General features: G+C 41.3%; 1 protein-coding gene across 2 annotated transcripts in view; it reads right to left on the bottom strand.

Moving 5' to 3' along the window:
- Positions 1-7,724: 7,724 nt before the first annotated feature.
- The window catches only part of SLIT2 (slit guidance ligand 2), a 418,221-nt gene continuing 404,823 nt past the window's right edge, over positions 7,725-21,122 (bottom strand). For both annotated transcript variants that reach the window (XM_003411373.4, XM_064286010.1), the window contains 4 exons: positions 18,054-18,208; positions 12,081-12,372; positions 10,944-11,155; positions 7,725-9,655 (listed from right to left, as the gene is read on the bottom strand). In XM_003411373.4, coding sequence (XP_003411421.1) covers positions 9,414-9,655; positions 10,944-11,155; positions 12,081-12,372; positions 18,054-18,208 — 901 coding nt within the window. In that variant the 3' untranslated portion in view covers positions 7,725-9,413. The remainder of the gene's footprint in view (positions 9,656-10,943; positions 11,156-12,080; positions 12,373-18,053; positions 18,209-21,122) is intronic.

Raw genomic sequence — 21,122 nt, forward strand, 5'->3', positions numbered from 1 at the left:
TGACCTTGTGGCATCTTGCTTTCAGGTATCCTGTTTCCTCAACTCCACTCTTTTTGGACTCCATTTTTACTTCCTATTGGGTCGCTATGAGTCAGAATCAACTCCACAACAGGTTTTGGTTTGGTGTTCTTCAACTAGACGACTTGATTGGCGAGTCAGGTTGGTCTTGCTTTTCCAGCTTGGACCTCAGTATTTCATGTGAGACCCCAGCCTCTGGCACCATTACCAATCCCCAACTTTTAAGTAGAGTAGCATAAGCCACCTCCCCTTCTAGCTGGTTTCTCCAGATGTTTTTTAGGCAATCAGCCAACTTCCTGCCCAAGATAAGAAAAACAAGAGGCTGGGGTCTGCAGACCACAGAACCAGTTAAGACCAAATCTGGCCCACCTACATGCACAGAACCATCAACCCCATCCTCTGGGTGAACCCAGAAATTTTATCCCTCTGGATGAAACAAAACTTTAGTGGCTCAAGATTGGGGAAAGACTTTCAAAAGTGAGGGGTCCAAGCCTAAGATCCGGTTTGAGAGACCCCCACCCTTTTTGGACTGAGTAAGCGCAGACAATGGAACTGCCCCAGGAACATCTTTTTTGGACCAGATCAATCAACAACCTTGTTCCCTTCCCCAGGATCCTTCCCCTAATAAATACTGTTTCGACCATTGTTTAGGGAGCCACATTAACGACGCAAGTCCCGGTGTGCTCCTTTGCTTGGCCAACCAAATAAAGCTGCTTCTTTCGCTTTCACCCCTTTCATGTCTCTGTGGCCTCACCAAGCAGACCTGGAACAGTCCGGTTACACATGCAGGATATATTACCTCAAGTGTTTGCCCCACACCTTCATGAGCTTCGTGACTCATAAATCAAGACTTATTCACTCATTGAATGACAATACTGTGAGCTCATCACTCTTCCGCTTGCCATCCTGACTCTCCTCTTAAACCAAAACCAAAACAAACACAGTGCCGTCGAGTTGATTCTGACTTCTCATGCTATCAGATTTACTGGGAAGTGAGTCTATTACTTACTTTTCATTACTCACACTAACCCACTGCTATCCAGATATTACTTCATCACTCTACTAAAACTATTCTTTCTTCCCCTCTGTGGTAATGGTGGTTCAGTGGTAGAATTTGCATGCCTTCCATTTGGGAGAACTCGGTAAAATTCTTGGCCAATTAACCTCATGTACATCCACCTCCTGTCTGCCAGTGGAGGCTTGCATGTTGATATGATGCTGAACAGGTTACAGGAATTTTCCAGACTAAGATAGGCTAGGAAAAATGGCCTGGCTGCTTATTTCCAAAAATCAGTCAATGAAAAAAAACCCTATGGATCACCCTGGTCCAAACCGTAACTGATCATGGGGACGATGCAGGACCGGGCAGTGTTTCATTCTGTTGTGCATGGGGTTGCCATGATTTGGGGGCCAACTCAAGGGCAGCTAACAAGAACAACAACATGGTAAGGCCACTCCATTCTGGAAATGTGAGACTTTTCAAAAATTGGGTCTTAGTCTTCTTGTCAAGTTCATTCTACTCTTTACAAATTATCACACTTTCTTGGCTTCAACTAGCACCTCTTTGTAAACGAATCTTATATCTACATTTTTAAACACCCTAGCCCACTATTTGTTTTAAAATATCTTTTTGTAGAATTTGCCCATTTAAGAGTACATGTTGAAGGCTGATTTGGGAAGGCTACCTTGTGAAGAATCAGGAATGCCATACTGAAGAGTTTGGATTTTATCCTAGAGCAGGAGTTGATTGAGTGTATCTGTGCAGGACAGTGACAGGATCTAGAAGAATGGATTGTTTTCAACTCAACAGAGTGGAGGGTGGGATGCAGGGGCTTTCCAGGTCAACAACCATGATCCTCAACTATGATCACTGAAGGTGTTTCCGGCCCTATGCAGTCATCGTGCTGCAACTAAAATCAAGATTTTAATTCTTGTGCTTTAGAAACAGACAAGACCAAAACAAAGGATTGTAAGTGATTTCCTCCTCTTCCCTGCCCCACCCACCCAGGGTGTCATCGTGGTTTGTCAATTGTTCCATTGGAACCTCTACTGAAGTTGTACAGTCTCTTGTAACTTGTTTGCTACTTATTTTATTTAATTTTTTTTTAATTTCTGGCCCTTGTCTCTTTTCTAGACTTGGGAAACAGCCACCTGAACACTTAGTTTTATATCCTCCTGTCATCTAAAATTCTTATGGCACAGGTCTGATCAAACCAGACTTCTACTGCCTACCAGAGAATTCTGAACTTCTTAGCCCTTGCCCCCAAATATGCCATGTGTATTTCCACCATCACGTTTTGCTCAAAAAACTTTCACAGCTTAATAGAGTCAATATAATGCAATTGGTTCTGCTATTTTGAAAAGATAAAATATACCCCCATCATGCCCAGCATGCGTTGCTACAGCACCTTCTCCAGGATCAATCCCCATCTACACTGGTGTCTTTACAGAGGGCTACCCGTTGCCGTAGAGTCAATTCCTACTCATGGTGCCCCCACATGTGTCAGGGTAGAACTGCGCTTCATAAGATTTTCTGTGGCCGATTTTTCAGAAGTAGATCACTAGGCTTTCCTTCTAAGGAGCCTCTGGGTGGACTTGAACCGAAACCTTTCAGTTAACAGTCAAGCACTTAACCATTTGCCCTACCCAGGCTCGCATTATAAAGATTATACCTCTCTAAAGTGGTTGTTCAGTGGTAAAATTCTCACTTTCCCTGCAGAAATCCAGGTTTGATTGGGGGCCAATGCACTTTAACTACACTCATCTGTCAGTGTAAGCTCGCATGTTTCAATGATGCTGAACAGGTTTCGGCGGAGCTTCCAGACTAAGACAGACTATGAAGAAAAGCCTAGGATCTACCTCTGAAAAAAATCAGTGAATGAAAAGCTTATGGCTCACAAAGATCTAATCCTGTTTTGTACGAGCCAGGGGCCAACTTATTGGCAGCTAACCCCACCACCACCGCTCAAGATTTAATGTGACACTAGTTTTCCCATGTATTTTCTGTGCTGTTTTGGTTTCTTTTCTGAGAGTTGAAGCATAGTAACAGAAGAAGAAAGATTCAGTTGGGGAGAACGGCCCTCTGACAACTTCACAAAGTAGCACCTTTAAAGCCCAGGCTGTTTTGCAAGTTTTCATGTTGACTCAGTTCCTGAGTCTCTGGTCTTCTTACAAAGAGAGAGGATGGAAGGCACATGAGTTTCAAGGCATGGGTTGGCCAGCAGTTATTCCTTTCAGTTCATGAAAATTCCTCTGAGATGCTGGCAATATTGTTCTTAACTTTGGGTGCTATTGTGAGTATTCATATTTTTTTATATCTTCAAAGATTTGGACTTTGAGAGAGGCTGCATTAGGCAAAGCTAACCAGGGGCCATAACGGGAATATTTTTGGTTGACATTTTGAAAGCTCAATGCAAACAGACACTCAAAATAAAGATAAGGACGGTATGAAGTGAATTAAGAAGGCCAGAAAATGGCCATGGGTATATAACACACATAAAATAAGCAGGCCTCACTCTGGTTACATGAACTTCTTTCAGTTCCTTGAACACATAGAGCTCTTTCCCTCCTCAATGCCTACACACAGGCTGCTTTCTCAGCATGAACCCTCACCCCTATCCCACCCCAAACACAGACCTCTCTCTCCCTCAATCCTTTCTCATTCATGACTTGGTTCGATGTCACTTCCTCACCGACACATTCCCTAACCCCTCAACCTGTATTTGATTCCATCTCTCAGCTATACTTTTTTCTCCTGTTGTGGTTGTTGTTAGGTGCAGTCGAGTTGGTTCCAACTCATAGTGACACAACGTACAACAAAAAGGAACACTGATCCCGTGCCATCTTCACAATCATTGTTATGCTTGAGCTCACTGCTATAGCTACTGTGTCAATCCATCTCATTGAGGGTCTTCTTTTTCTCTGACCCTCTACACACTTGTACTTTTTTCTATTATCTCATGATTCTTTTCAGGAAATTTATCATAGTCTGAAAATGAATACTAGTTTGATAATTTGTGTAAGTATTACCAACGTCTACCCCCATCAACCATCTGCATAGAGTATAAGCTCTACAAAAGCAAAAGCTATGTCTGTGTTTAAACCTGTCCACCAAGGGTGACCCTGCTAGTATTTGAAATACCAGTGGCAAAGCTTCCAGTATCAGAGCAACATCTAAGCCACCACAACATGACAAACTGACAGAGATGTGATCTGTCTATGAGTTGGAACCACTTGATGGCACCTAATAACAAGACAACATGTCTGTTTTATCTGAAACTATGTATCAAAAGTTTAGCACAGTTCCTTGCACATGATCAGGGATAGGAAATAAAATTTTGTTAAATGGCTTTTGAATGTGCAGAGAGGCTCAAGAATGAAAATTGCTTATAACCTTTATATAGTTTTATGTACTTTACATAAAGCTTTATATAAAGCTTCATATACTTTATACAGTTTACTTCTACAAACATTACTCTTTAAATAATGGGCACTACATGAGGCAGATGACACCATAAAGCTTATGATCTTTCAGTCTGGAATCAATTTCAACATTCTATCACTCATTTCTCCCGAAAGAATTGCTGCTGACAGAGCAAATCATCCAATAAAGGAATTGCTCAGATCAATTCTAAAACAAGGGTTCATCTCTTATTGCTTAGAAATAATTTCAGAGAATCTGTGGTTAAAAAATAAAGAACTGAGATGCTTATTGTTCCATGAACACATCTTAAATTGAACTAATATCGAAGCCCTATGGCATTTCCTGATGGTGCTGCCCCACTGTGAGAACTTAAATATATTAGGGATGTTTAACCACATTTTTTTTTAATTACAACTGTACATTACTCTGAAATGTGAAAAAAAATTTTTTTACATATATAAAAAAATCCTGTTAGCAATGCCTTAGGGGAATTAGTTTCCTACTTAAAGGAATCACATGGCCTTATAGGTAAGGAGCCTTTTATAACATAATTACCCATTAATTTGTCTCATTTGCTACTAACTATATGGCTATGGGATTTTCTCAAAGAAGAGCTCTTGTGCAAAAGGCAGTCCTATTCAAGGCAAAGAATCCCATATGAAACACGCTAATCCAGCCCAAATGTAAGCAAACATAATTTTATAAACAGGAAGGTGAAAGAGTGTGGAAGCTATCAAGATTTCACTCTCTTTTTTTCCTCTTAAACACAAACATCAGTAATCTAGATTAAACTCAGTTGCTGTGGAGTCGATTCTCACTCATGGCAACCCCACGTGTTTCAGAGTGAAGCAGCACTCCCTAGGGTTTTCAATGGCTGTAATCTTTCAGAAGTAGATTCCTAGGCCAAGGCACCTCTGGGTGGATTCAAACTATCAAAATTCCTGTTAGTACAAGATGGCTTAACCATCTGCGCCACTGAGGGACTCCCGTAATCTAGATTAATTAGGTGTAAATAATTAATGCTAATAATTAATGTGCCATGGAGTTGAGTTTGATTTATAGTGACCTATGTATAACAATAAAATATTGTCCAGTCCTGCACCATCATCATAATCATTGGTATGTTTGAGTCCACTGTTGCAGCTATTATGTCAATTCATCTTATTGAGTTTTCCTGACCCTCTACGTTACGAATCATGATGTCTATTTCTAGTGATATTATTAATACAGAAGGATCACTGTGTTATTCAACTGTGTGGATTATAACAAAGTCTGGATAACATTGCAAAAAATGTGAATTACAGAATACTTAATTGTGCTCATGAGGAACCTGTACATAGGCCCAAGGGGCAGTTGTTCGAACAGAACAAGGGGATATTGTGTGCTGTAAAGTCAGGAAAGGTGTGCGTCAGGGTTGTATCATTTCACCATGCTTATTCAATCTGTATGCTGAGCAAAAAGTCCAAGAAACTGGACCATATGAAGAAAAACACAACATCAGGTTTGGAGGAAGACTCATTAACAACCTGTTATGCAGATGACACAACCTTGTTTGCTGAAAGTGAAGAGGACTTGAAACACTTACTGAGGAAGATCAAAGACTACCTACTTCAGTATGCATTACACCTCAACATAAAGAAAAAAAAAATCCTCAAACTAGACCAATAAGAAACATCATGATAAATGGAGAAAATACTGACATTGTCAAAGATTTCGTTTTACTTGGATCCACAATCAACACCCATGGAAGCAGCAGTCAAGAAATCTAATGACATGTTGCATTGGGCGAATATGCTACAAAAGGCTTCTTTAAAATGTTAAAAAGCAAAGATATCACCTTGAGGACTAAGGTGCACCTGACCCAAACCATGGTATTTTTAATTGCCTCATATGCATGTGAAAGCCGGACAATGAACAAGGAAGACGGAAAAAGAATGGATGCATTTTATAGTGTTGGCAAAAAATATTGAATATACCAAGGACTACTAGAGGAATGAACAAATCTATCTTGGAAGAAGTATAGCTAGAATGGTCCTTAGAAGCAAGGATGGTACTATTGGACACGTTATCAGGAGGGACCAGTCCCTTAAAAAGAACATCATGTTTGGTAAAGCAGAGGGTCAGCAAAAAAGAGGAAGAGCCTCAATGAGATGGACTGACACAGTGTCTACCTCCTTAGTGTGCTCAAACATAGCAACAATTGTGAGGATAACACAGGACTGAGCAGTGCTTCCTTCTGTTGTACATAAGGTTGCTATGAATCAGAACCAATTAGACAACACGTAACAACACTGTGTTACAGAAATACGGCTTCCTGGTTTATAAGCCCCCTAGTAGTTACTGAGCTGCTGCCTATATCACTAGAACATAGACAGGGCTGTTTGACAGGCCTGAGGTGGAATTCTGCTCCGCTGTTTTCATGCTGCGTGTACCCGTGCAAAACAGGGAGTACAATGGTCCCTTATAACCTGTTGCTGTTGAGTCGATTCTGACTTATAGTGACCCTATAGGATAGAGTACAACTGCCCCATAGGGCTCCCAAGGAGTGGCTAGTGGATCTGAGCTGCTGCTGTTTTGTTTAGCAGCTGAGCTCTTAACCACTGCACCACTAGGGCTCCCTATGATCCCATAGGTTTATTTTAAGGGGAGTTCCTGGGTGGTGCAAACAGGTAAGTGCTCAACTCTTAGCCAAAATGTTAGCAGTTCAAAACCACCCAGAGGTGCCTTGGAAGACAGGTCTGGCAATCTGCTCCTAAAAGGTCACAGCTTTAAAAACCCCATGGAGCAGTTCTACTCTGCACACACGGGCCCCCACGAGGCAGAATCAACTGGAGAGCAACTAACAACAATGTGACATTTCAATAATTAAAATGAAAGACATTTTAAATAAGTATGAATAAACGATTGAGCGTGTGTGTGTGTGCACACGTGCGACCTTCTTCAGGAAACCAAGGAAAATCTTACGTGGTGGACGAATATTGATACTTCCTGCAGCCAATGCTGTCCCTTGTTCTTGAGGACATACCTTGATGTTACTAACCCTTGCTTGAAAGGGCCTGTGGAGAAAGATACTCTTCGCCTTTTGTTGTTTTCCATCTGATTCCAGTTGAGGGGAAAAGAGAACCACCAATAACACCAAATACACCATTTGTGGTTTAGATAGACTTCACTTTATAACTTTTTTGGAAGAAATTAATTGCATATGTATTTTTTTTTCCTAGCAGAGAGTGTGTTCTTCTCTTCATGTCTGCCATGTGGTCATCCCGACATCCCCAGATGTGATAATGTTAATCTCAAATCAATTTCCGGCAACAAAAAGGTAAAAGTTTCCTTTCCTGGTCTTTCTCACTTTGATTAACAAAACCTTAAGGAGGGACCTCCAAATATTGTGCAGTTTCTAAGAAAACCACCAAGCTGTTAATGAAGTAAATATCTGTTTAATTTACAAACATCAGTAGTGTAACTGATATTAGTCTGGATAAAGACAAAGCACACTGAATTATACACGTACATCTAATTTCCTTGGTAAAAAAAAAAAGTTGTTGGAAAGAAACATCTGCATCTTTACAGGGTACCCTGGGATTTCAATGAGGGAAAAGCAAAGTCCACTATAAATCATTATCAATTCTACATTGGAATTTAGCAGCAAACATGTTAACATGGGAACATAAAGGGAATAAAAGAGTTTTATTATTTGGGAAAAAAAAAGTCACAGTTCTTGACATTACAGTTTTTTCTCTTCCAAATCCCACCCCAACCCCCCAACAAAGGGAAAAAATTCATGGAAATATTAATTTGTTGAATGTCTACTTTCTAGTGTTGATTGCTCCATACCATTTCTTTTCTGTGAGTATAGGCTAAAGAGGGGCCATTTCTTTCTGTACAATGACCACCTCACTCATAGATTTGCATTTTCCTTGGACTTTACATACTTCTTGCAGGTGTTCTGGATGAGGGCAGTAGGTCAATGACACCAGCAGTCAAATGTCAAGGTAAACAAATGGACCAACACAGATTTATCCCAAGATAACACCCTATGTTAGTACTATTGCCAAAACACAAAAACAAAAAACATCCTGATTTTTAAGTTTGAAAAATGTACAAAAATATCAGGACAATTATAAATTAATATATATTAAAGCATCGAGAAACAGCAAAAGGATGGCCTAAAATGTTAAGTACAATGTACTTTGATACAATAAATATTTCTCCTTGAAACTGAATACTGTATAGGGCTGTTTAGAATTCATAGAAACAAAAATTCATATTATTACTAATTTATTTATCAATAATCTATTGGTTCTTTATCATCTCCTTTATATTACAACAAAAAATTAATACTGGAAAATGGCAGATGAACACTTCTGTGTGCTTTTTGCGAACATGCTGACATTTAAAAAGAAGGCAAAATCGATTTTAGCGCTCACATTTCTGCTATGAATGGAACCCAGATCTTCAGGGCATTTTCTATTTTGCACAAAATATTCCTCAACTATTTGTTGTATCTACGGATTCTGGATTTCCATTCCCCTGGCTTAGCTCCTCACTCACACACACGGGTATGGTCTGTCCTTGCAAACAGCATTGATGTGAATGAGAACACGTGAGGTTTACGTTCTGGGCAATTTCCCATCCATGCAGAGTAGGCTGTCTAGTCCTTGAGTATGTGCTTCTGTCTGTCTTCAGCATGTTACGAAGATAAATCTGAGATAACAGTGGTTCCCGTCGCAGTAATCATGCCTCCAGGTAGATCTTTCTTCACACTTCTCCAGTGTAGGGGAAGCTTCAGTTCAAGCATTTCTTTTTTATTTTCAAATGCAGAAAAAAAAAAGTCTTTATTCTCATAATAAAAATAAGTCTGTTCTGTATTTTACAATATATTTCAAATATTTCCACTATGAAGCATTAATTAGTCCAACATGGTCAATAAGTAGACAACATTTTCCAAGGGCTAAAGCTGCCAGAGGGGCACCTAGGAGGCACACCTTGTGCAGCCGCACTTCACCACCTTCTCAACCTCGTCCACGAACGAAGACCCGTCAGTGCATTCAAAAGAGTATTTCCGTCTCTTGCTCCTCAGAGGCCCACAGCACTGCCCACCGGTACAGCCACCTCGGCATTCCAATCGGGACACCTTCTTGGTGGTCTGGCAAGCGGCATAGCCCTGCTGCTTTTGGTAATAATCTCGTACCCGTTCCCCTCGACAAGAGATTTCTAGAGAAGAACAAAAAAGCACACACATTTTGAGAGCAGTTGTTACAAATTACGCAGAGTGAGTCCAGAACTCAGTTGGGCAGATGCTGGATTCATAACTTCATGACTGCAATTTTTAGCATCATGCTTACATTACATATTACCGGCAAGTGGCGCCACCTGCGACTCTTTGAAAAATACTTCTTTTTGGCCTTTATTTTCTGCCAAGTGAATTTCTATACATGGACTATAAATACAATGCTATTGCCCTGACAAGGAAATTGGATTCCTAAATCTTTTCCTTTATTGCAAAAATACACATCTCCTGTTTTTACATTGCTAACAGCTGGTTTTGTTTACCACAGGGAGCAGTTTCAGAGAGCATGCAATTTAATTTATTAGACCTGGAGTTTAATATTAATCAATCTGTTACTTAATACAAGGAACATTTCACTAACTTCATAAACTACCCTGGTATAAACTAGTTCAAAAAGAGACATCTGCTCCGAGCTTCCAAGGGCACGTTCCTCTTGTCCTGTCCCTCGGATACACACAACAACACACGCACCAGTGGAGGCCAGGCAAGCTCTGGGTGTGCAGACACACGACAGAGGAAAAGGTGGGCTAAAATGTCAGCCTCTTTCCATCCCTCTCACCCGCAGAATGTGCTATGTAAATCAGCGGATTCTCAGGCCAAAGGTGATGTTGTACTAAAACCAGAAACAGAATTATTAACTCCGTCTTCTTTGTACAAGGAGATGAAGTAGTAACACAGATGAGAAAAGCAGGCATAAGGAAAAGGTAAGTAAAGCAAACGTGCTTCTACAGAAGGTAAGAAGTATTTTCATAGCAAAGGAAATTGTGAGAAGATATCTGAAGGCTGTGTTAAATCTTGCGGTGGAGGTTTAGGGTATTTCACATCTGGTACTTTCTTAAGGAAGGTCCCAGTTTGTGCTCCACTACTACCTAAAGATTGGTGGTTCAAACCCACCCAGCGGTGTTATGGAAGAAAGGCCTGGCAATCTTCTTCCATAAGGATTACCGCCAAGAAAACCATTATGGAGCAGTTCTACTTTGTACACTTGGGATTTCCATGAGTTGGCATGGGGCTGACTTGATGGCAAAGGTTTGTTTTTCTTTCTTTGATTCGAGCCTTCCTAACACTTGAAAAGAAATCAATAGCTACATCGGCAATAATTGCAAAGGCCTGATATTCCCTCATATCTCTCCTCTATCTGTGTCTCTTTTCAAAGATGGGAGCCCCTCTTGCTTTCCCAAGAGATGGAGGAGCCCGGCTAGGCTGACTTACCCCGATCACAGCTGTCCCCAGTGTATCCACTGCTGCATTCGCAATAGGGCTGCCCAAGTCCTGAAAGCCTGCACTTCCCATGCTTACACTTGATGGCCTGGCAGGGGTTAAACAGATCTTCCTCTTCATCACAGAGGACACCTCCATGGCCCTCCAGGCACTTACAGCTGTAGGAGAATGCATTGATGGGCAGGCAGGTACCATGGACACACCTGCAAGGAAGGGAATTGCAGGAATTGAAATGCATTAGGTGGAGAAGATAAGAATGGAGGGAGCTGTACACCAATGTTGACCGCAGCACTGTTCACAATAGCCAAAAGGTAGAAACAACCTGAATATCTACCAATGGATGAATGGATAAACAAAATGTGGTACATCAACACAATGGAATACTACTCAGTCATAAGGAGAAATGAAGTCCTGATACAGTACATGCCACAACACGGACGAACCGTTCGGTTGAGTGAAATTAGTCACAATTAGTCGCAAAAGGGTAAATACTGTACGCTCCCACTTATATGAAATAGGAATATGTATAGAGACCAAAGTTTATTAGTGGTTACCAGGGGTGAGAGGCAAGAAGCAGGGAGGGCCTTTGTTTAGAGGAGTCCCTGGATGGTGCAAAAGGTCAAATGCTCGGCTGCTAACTGAAAGGTTGATGACGGTTCAAACCTACCCAGAAGCACCTCGGAAGAAATTCCTTGAGATCTACTTCTGAAAATTAACAGCCATGAAAACCCTACGGAGCGCAGTTTTATTCTGCACACATGGCGTCACCATGAGTTGGGAATGACTTAATGACAACTGGCACTGGTTGCTTACGAGGCACTGAGTTTCTGTTAGTGGTGGTGGAAAAATTTGAAAAAGGATAGTGGTAAAGCTTGCACGACATGCTGAACGTAATCAATGTCACTGAACTGTCCATATAAAAAGTGCTGAATTGGCAAATGTTTTGTTATATATATTTTACCACAATAAAACAATTGAAAAAAAAGAAAAAAGGGAGTATGATTGACTGAATATGAAGGGCCTGGTGCTAATGGCTGACTTCTTTCTTTCCCTCCCTCCCTTCCTTTCCAGGGTTGTGCTCTGAAGGTTAGGGTACATGTGTTTAACTATCCAGCAGTTTGAACTTACTTATTTCCCAGACAGGGGTCATTGGTCCTCTGGTCACACAGGGGCCCCATCCATCCTTCCTCACACTCGCAGGTGAAGCCTGACTGGCTGCTGGGCTGGCACCTGCCATGGGCACACACTTTCTTGTGGCATGGCTCACAGCCGGGCAGGATGCCTGTTTGCATGGGTACCTTCCGGAAGTCCTGAAGCTCGCTGTTGATGTACAGGTTTCGGATGCATCCATGGAAGCTGGTGCCATTCTGCCCAGGGGCCTGGCGCAGGGCGGCTGCCACGTTGTTCTTCCCGGGCATGCCTGGGGAGGAATAGGAGGTCAGATGTCAGGGTCTAGGGGGACTCCTTAGCCATTTGCTAGCCAGACCTTCTGGGCCCTTCCAGCAGAATGGATCTCCTTTGGGGGACCAGATATCATTACCATGGAATTTCAGTGTTGGAGGCAACTAAGAAGATCCAGTCTAGTGGTTCTCAACCTGGCGTATGTCAGAATAACATGGGCGGGGGAGGGGTTTAAAAACCACCAATGCTTGGGACCTCCCTCTAGAGCTACTTAATCAGAATACCTGGGTGATGGCAGGAAAGAAGGGACACATTCTGTTTTGTTTTGAAGATGCTCCAGGCAATTCGCATGCACTACTAGAAAAATGAAGCTAGTTCACTGGTAATCAATCTTCAAAGTTATTTTTTTTAATCAAAATCTGTTCTTCAAAAAAAAAAAAAAAAGCTTATCTAGACCCTAATAAAAATAATAGCGGAGTGTAAATCTTAAGGTTGTTGGGGAGGGATTAGTACTGTTTACTCCCTCCTCTCTTCCCCTCTACCTGGACACTCACCCCTGATAGCCAGAGCTCCATGGAGCAGAGCTTGTAAGACCTTGACCAATTCTTGCCCCTTATCAGAAACTCTGGCAGCATCGTGGTTAAGAGCTATATAGCTGCTAACCAAAAGGCAGGCAGTATGAATCCACCAGGTGCTCCCTGGAAATCCTCTGGGGCAGTTCTACTCTGTCCTGTAGGCTTGCTATGAACAGGAATCGACTCGACGGCAATGGGTATCCTAAAGATGAAGGACCCAGAGGGCGGAGAGTTCATATGCTATGCTCAAGGTCACCCAGAAAGTTAGAGTTACGGTGATGACATGAACCTCCTCAACCCCTAGTCAGGTCCTGCACACAGTTTCAGAGGAGGAGAGCAGGGCTGCACAGGGAGATTCCCTGCCAAATTCTAAACTAGCAGCTAATCCAGCCCATCCTTGGCAATGTCTCTGCCAGGCCATGGACGTGAGTGCCTGAAGAGCACAGCCCTGGTTCCTATCTGGACAGCACCTCATTCATATCCTTTTTTTTTTTTTTTCCCCGCCTTGCTAATTGAGAGTGAAGCCTTCATCTTCCAAGTAATCAGGAATCCAAAAAAAAAAAAAAAAAAAAAATTCCTCCGAAAACAGAGATTTGCAATCTTTGTGTATGTGTAGTCCACCAGTGACAGTCATCTGGTAACTCTCACTTTGGCAAAACTGAGGAATCTTTCCATGGATGAATCCAAGCCCTGAAATAGCTCCTGGAAGGGATCCTATGTGAGGCTACTGTCCAGGTCACAGTGGGCAAAGGAGGAGGAGCCCGGGGGCTCAGAGAAGCTGCTTTCCCTTCCCACAGCCCTTGTGTCCTGCTGTGCCTGGACTCTGAGGTACTGGGTGTAGCTTCTAGGCTGGGGAAGGCCCAGGCTCTCACTCTCTAAGGGGTTACCTTGGTTATAAAGATCAAGACTCACAGCTCTATCTGGGGCCCTGCCTGAACCACTGCTTCCTTTCCCATTCAAAGGAGCCTCACTGAAGCCCTAGCGGGCATCACATCAGATAGCTAGATGTAAAAAACCCACTAAACTAGAGGTCAAAAGTCTTTATTGCTCATTCTGTGTGTACTTCTCCAGGTTATTTCATCTCTCTGGGGCTTAGTTTTCTCATTTATAAAATGAACAGATTGACCAGAGTGGTTATTGCTGTGCTTTTTTACTCATAAGAACCACCGAAGGAGCGTGTTCAAAGGGCAGCTTCCCAGACTTCACTCTTCCCTGTCATGGATTGAATTGTGTCCCCCTAAAATACGTGCTGTAAATCCTAACCCCTATACCTGTGGGGATGGGTTTTCTTTGTTACGTTAACAAGGCAGTATTAGTGTAGGACGTGTTTTAAGTCAATCTCTTTTGAGATTTAAAAGGGCAGATTAAACAAGCAGCCATAAAAGACACAGATCGGGGAAGATAGATGCCACCAGAAGCTGAAAAGGACCTTCCCCCACAGTCAACACAGACAGAGAGCCTTCCTCTAGAGCTGGTGCCCTGGATTTGGACTTCTAGCCTCCTAAACTGTGGGAAAATAAATTTGTTTGTTAAAGCCACTCCTAGTGGTATTTCTGTTACAGCAGCACTAGATAACTAAGACACCCCCCACCACTCTGAGATTCTGATCCTGTAGGTGGGACATGAGGTCTAGAAATTTAGAGATAATCAGCTCAGATGATCCTGATGCAGGTAGTCTAAGGACACATTTTTGATAGGTAGGTGTCATTTGCAGGTATCTGCAAGGTCCTTGGAAACCCTGGTGGTGTAGTAGTTAAGTGCTACAGCTGCTAACCAAAAGGTCAGCAGTTCAAATTCACCAGGTGCTCCTTGGAAATTCTACGGGACAGTTCTACCCCATCCTATAGGGTTGCTATGAGTTAGAATCGACTCAATGGCAATGGGTTTGGTTTTCTTTTGGCAAGGTCCTTGGAAACCCTGGTGGCATAGTGGTTAGGAGCTACGTTTGCTAACCAAAAGGTCAGCAGTTTGAATTCACCAGGTGCTCCCTGGAAACTCTGTGGGGCAGTTCTACTTTGTCCTATATGGTTGCTGTGAGTAAGAACTGACTCAGCAGCAATGGGTTAGGTTTTTTTGCAAGATCCTTTGGCTTCCAAGTTTCCTGAGTACAGGCTTTCAATCCATATCTGTCTGGCCTAGGCAACTGGGTAGCTTTGTGGAACAGGGTCAAAAGGCTGAAATGTACCATTTCCAGAAAAGGACTAGTCACAGGAAATTCCTTGCTCTGGGATAAGTTTTTCTAATTTAATTATAGCCATCTGTCATAAACTTGTGACTTCAATACATGCACATTTATGGGCCTTTCTTCAGAGGTTAAACATGAACTTCTTTCAAAACTAATAGCTCATTTCGATGGAGGTACAACACACATATGACACATGTCAAGACGAAACACAGAACGGTAAAGCTCCCCAGCGGGAGGAAACAATTAGTAAATGTGTTCCTTTTCTTCTCAAAGCTAACGATTATGAAAGGTTCAGCTTTGACCACAGTCGTTTGTAAATGAAACATCACATACATGTTCAACTTTACATGGGATATGTGAATATCAAGAACAATCCTCACCAACGCTTTCATGTAGTTGGCCCATTGCTGAGTAGGAAACTAGGTTTTCATTAATAAACAGAAGTAGAGCCATGATTTTTTAAATCAGACTTAAATTAGACTTTCCTCTGTTCAGCTGGATTCCAATCAATTCATCAATCAACAGATAATTCATTAAACAGTTTTCAGCTTTCAGAAAAGCTACAAGTGTCAGAATAACAATAAAGGGACCAGGTATCAAGACTGAGGTCTTATGCGATGGTGGCCGTCAAGAGGGGATTTGTGACACAGGCAGAGATCTCTATGTGCAGGTCTTATCCTTTTGTTTACTAGGTAATAAATGGACTGGAGGAAAGGCCTGGCAATCTCAGAGGATTAAGGCTGAAAGGAAGGGTTGTGTTTGGCACACAGCATGGGCTCAGTAAAAATCATTTCTTTGTTCTCAAATTAAAGGGACGTGTGTGACTTTTTGGGTTTTTTTTTTTTTGGTGTGACCTTCTTCCCACCCAAAGAAACAGCAGTTATGTGTAGTACATGCGAGTATGGAAGGGGTTTGTTTTTTTGATGAGTCTCATAGCTGTGAGTAACTAGAAGCAACTAGATCAGTCAACTTACTGAGCAGACTTAATACGTAATACTTTGGTTACATTGCATTATATTTACTTGTAGATTGTCTGCCTTCCTCACTCCACTGGGAACAGAACGGGCATTTGTCCCACCTTGGATCCTTTACGTATCCATTAACTAAATTCTTAGCATACGGTAGGTGCTCAATAAATATTTACTCAAATGAACCAAAGCCTTTAGACTGTTTCCAAACATCAAATCTCTATCAAAGTGTTAAGATCATCTACTGCTGAAATTATTAAAAAAGAAGTACTCTGAACTTCCAGGACAATTCCAAAACACGCTTTCAGGTAAGGCTTTCAGAGGTTGAATTAATTGTGTAGCATCCCGATGTTACTATTTTGAAGGGAATAAAGATGTCACTTTGAGGACAAAGGTGTCCCTGACTCAAGCCATGGTATTTTCAATCACCTCATATGCATGGGAAAGCCGGACAATGAATAAGAAAGACTGAAGAAGAATTGATGCATTTGAATTGTCTTGGTGAAGAATATTGACTATACCACGGACTGCCAAAGGAAAGAACAAATAAATCTGTATTGGAAGAAGTACAGCAAGAATGCTTCTTCGAAGTGCGGATGTCAAGACTTCGTCTCCCATACTTTAGACATGTTATTAGGAGAGAGCAGTCCCTGCACAAGGACATCATGCTTAGTAAAATAGAGGGTAAGCGAAAAAGAGGAAGACCCTCGACAAGATGCACTGACACAGTAGCTGCAACAATGGGCTGCAACATAGCAACGACTGTGAGGATAGTGTTAAGACCAGGCAGTGTTCTGTTGTACATAGGGTCGCTTTGAGTCAGAACCTACTCAAAGGCACCCAACAACAATGCAAATTTCATGTAACAATCTATCTTAGTGAGGAAATCAGTTATAATAGACCTGTCTAGGTTTTAGCTTCCTTCTTTGTAAAATGAGTTAATTGTACCATTCAAATCAATTCATCCACTTTAATTCCGTGCGACTCAATTCAATGGGAATCTGCTTTCTGGATCTTTGGATTTGATTTTTGAAATTTTACATTTCTAGTTTACATTTACTCCTCCAAAAGGGGCAAGAGGGTGAGCTCTCTCCTTTTTGGGCCCTCTCCTCTGGTCTCCTACAGAACGTTGCTCATACCTCTGTGCCTCATCTGTTTACTCTTCTACCTCCTGGTTTCTTAAAAGTAAGGTCACTCTATAGTTTAAGCCCTAACCTAACTTTCCAACCCCCTTGTTCATTCACTCTAAGCCTTAGTTAAACAACAACTTTGCTATCTCGATATATTTTGTACATTAGTTCATTCACTCATTTATTCATCCAATTTCACTGAAAATTAGTCTACCCCGTACATAATGGTCAGCAGTTCAAATTCACCAGCTGCTCCTTGGAAACTCTATGGGGCAGTTCTACTCTGTCCTACAGGGTCGCTATATGTCCGAATCAACTTGATGGCAACGGATTTTACTTGGTTTTTGTTTATACGAGAGTTAGCCACTGGTAGTGCAGCAATTCCAGGATGTCAACACCTGACAGAAGCAGGGTAGTATCTGCCTCCTTGGGGAGGTCGGGTGGGTCATGTCCTCCCCAGTTTGCATCAACCTTGTTTACCATCTTCCTAATTCTCTGATTTGACCTCTAACCAACTTTGTTTTTCTATAGACTAGATCCAAGAATGAGATTAAATGATATAGTGTGTAAATCATCTAGCATGACAACAGACACAAAAGGATTACGAATGTCCTTCTCTATTCCAACCACACATTTAGTTACACCCAGCATTGGGATTGTAAGGATGCTCTCCTAATACCCATCTAAGACTTTTTCTGTTGTATTCTCTTTGACCATCTTGAAGACAATGATTGATCCATATTGGTTAATGGCCACTGTACCAGGGGCCAACATCTTCAGAATTAGTCTGTGACGAGAATCACAGGATTTGGGGACCCATTGGAATTTGGAAGAGATCTTACCTCCTACATAGAGTGGGGAGTCAAAATTCAGAGTGGACTGCTTTGACAAGTTGGTGATGATTTTGGGGCTCCCTCCATCCACGGAGAGGGACAGACTCTGATCCAGGGCAAGCAGTTCCACAATATGGAAGTTTCCATCATTGATTGTCTCCACACTGCAAAGTAAAAACAGCTTAGCTGATCCTTCCATTTTTGTTTTGTTAAAGAAAAAGGGTTGTAATACAAACTTCAATTAGTGCTTCTTGGGATAAAGATGCTCCCATATAACGTCAATGAAGATAACGACCAGTAGTTGATTTTTTTACAAAAGGTATCAAAAAGGAGATATCATCAAACTGTTTTGGAACTGGATACAAATAGGTTTGTTCACCTATTGGGAGAAGTAGAAATGAGTACATTTCATCATTATCCAGTCACATTCTCCCAATATGTAGGAATTACAAAGGATAATTTATGCATTTGCTCTTAAAGGCCACTAGAGTTCCATTGAAGGAGCCCTGATGGCATGGTGGTTGAGCACTTGACTGCTAAATGAAAGGTCGGCAGTTCTAGTTCACCAGCAGCTCCTTGGGAGAAAGGTGTGGCAGTCTGCTTCTATAAAGATTTACAGCCTTGGGAACCCTATGGGGTTGTTATGAGTGGGAAATGACTGAACGGCAGTGGGTTAAAGTTCCGCTGGAGCCCTGATGGTGCACTGGTTTAGAGTTTGGCTGCTAACCAAAAGGTTGGCAGTTTGAATCCAGTAACTGCTTCTCGAAAACCCTATGGGGCAGTTCTACTCTGTCCTATAGGGTCACTATGAGTCGGAATTGACTCAATGCAACAGGTTTGGTTTTTTGGTTTAGAATTCCATTTACTCAGTTATTGATCATTACTCAAAATAGTATTCAAGAGATAATAATGAAGCTACAACTATGCCAAATATACTCTAGAGGCTTTGATGCTCGGAAATAGTTGGCTTTGCTCTCTGAAACCCTGTACATTAAAACTTATCGGAATCAAACACACACACAAATATAAGAAGAATCGACAGAAACTTTGGGCTTTTCAAAATTTGGTAACTGATAAGATTCTCTTAACTTTCCTTGCATTTTCAAAGGGATGGCCATCGAGTGATACTGCTGTGAAGAAGTCTATGCTCAGTGAAGAAGTAGGAATAAAAGATCATACAAAACATTTAATACCATCATCTCAGTAACTTTAAAGGGCCAGGTCTTACAATTATTATTCTAACTGAGAGTTGAGACGGCTTATGGAAATCCATATATAAAATGGACGAAAACAAAAAGATTTAAGAAAATGAGGTAAACTGAAAATGAGGATTGAAAAAGAAGACGCAATTGGAATGCAAAATAAATAGTTGCCACATAGTTTTAAAATTACTCTCTAGTGTTTCATCAGGCAAAGATGAAAACAGGACCAAATAAAACATAAGGTGCCGTGTTAGGAATATACTTAGCTTTCGTTATATGGCAAAATAGCATGTCATATGGAAACTGGCACCAAAGAGTAAACAGCAAAGATTCAAGAGCTAATTTACTGAGATATTGACTGGGAAGGTATAAAAAACAAAGCTCACAATGGAAACGTCGGAGTATATGATAGGGAGATTACCCCGAAATATTAATACTTCCTATACAAATGGGTCAAGCCTGGACAATGATAGAAATATTTATTGAAATTTCTGAATGTTTCTCACCACCAGTGGATCTAATCATATTGTATTGCGTCCTGACATAGAGTAAAAAGTTTGTGTGATTTGAGAACAATATGAGCCATGCTGCAGAACTGTGAGAACGTTTGAAAGTTTCCTGGCTTAAACGGTGAGAAGTGTTCTCTTGAGCAGGGATCTTTGATAATTTGCCTCAGACATCACCGTTTAAAAAACAATAAATGTTAGATATGCAAATACATGTTTGCCTCCTACACATTAATTATCCTAACATTTAAAAGCATTAAAATTGGCAGAGAAAATATACACTAAGAAATCATTTTCTAACTAAAGTTGCATAGTAACTGTGAGTAGGCTTAAATATCACTGTCTTCTAAGGTGATATGTTGAGCAGCGACATCGGCTAGTGGTTAAGCATACAGGTTTTGGAGTTAGATAAACTGGGATCTGAATACTGCTCCTGCATTCATTACATGTGGGAACTCAATTTACTTAATTACTAATAAACATCAGTTTTATCACCAGTAAATGCTAATAAATATGCCTCCCTCCTGTGAGTGATTTGGGTACAAATGAAACGACTTTTGTAAAATGCACTGCACAGCATCTAGCACATAAAATAAAAAACCCAACCCACGTAGTTGATTCTGACTCATAGTGACCCTATAGGATACAGTAAAACTGTCCTACAGGGTTTCCAAGCAGCAGCTGATGGATACCAAACCAAAAACCCAACCCAGTGCTGTCGAGTCGATTCCGACTCATAGTGACCCTATAGGACAGAGTAGAACTGCCCCATCGAGCTTCCAAGGAGCGCCTGGCGGATTCAAACTGCCGACTCTTTGGTTAGTAGCCATAGCACTTAACCACTACGCCACCAGGGTTTCCAGCTGATGGATACAAAGTGTAAAATTAAATGACAGATATTACTATCACCACCAGCACCACCATCATCATCTAAATAATCTAATACTGTCAGGCTCTTCTTGAGGAAGAAATTTAATTCAGCTTTATTTATTTTGTTTCTAAATTTTATTTATTCTGTCGTTGTTGAGAATATACACAGCAAAACTAGACACCATTTCAACAGTTTCTACATATGCAATCCAGTGACACCGGTTACCTTCTTTGCGTTGTACAACTATTCTCACCCTCCTTTCCTGAGTTGTTCCTCCCTCATTAACATCAACTCACTGCCCCCTAAGGTTCCTATGTAATCTTTCAAGTTGCTGCTTTCAGTTTTATCCCATACAGGTAGTTCTTAAAAGACCTTAATGCTCAAGGCAGACCTTTCTTTCTTTTACTAGTTAAGCTAAACTACTGTTCAGTTTTAAGATGATTTCAAGGGGTATTTTCGAGGCAATAGTCTCAAGGGTTGATCCATCCTCCATGGCTCC

This window comes from Loxodonta africana, chromosome 5, assembly GCF_030014295.1.
Source record: "Loxodonta africana isolate mLoxAfr1 chromosome 5, mLoxAfr1.hap2, whole genome shotgun sequence".
Taxonomy (NCBI): Eukaryota; Metazoa; Chordata; class Mammalia; order Proboscidea; family Elephantidae; genus Loxodonta; species Loxodonta africana.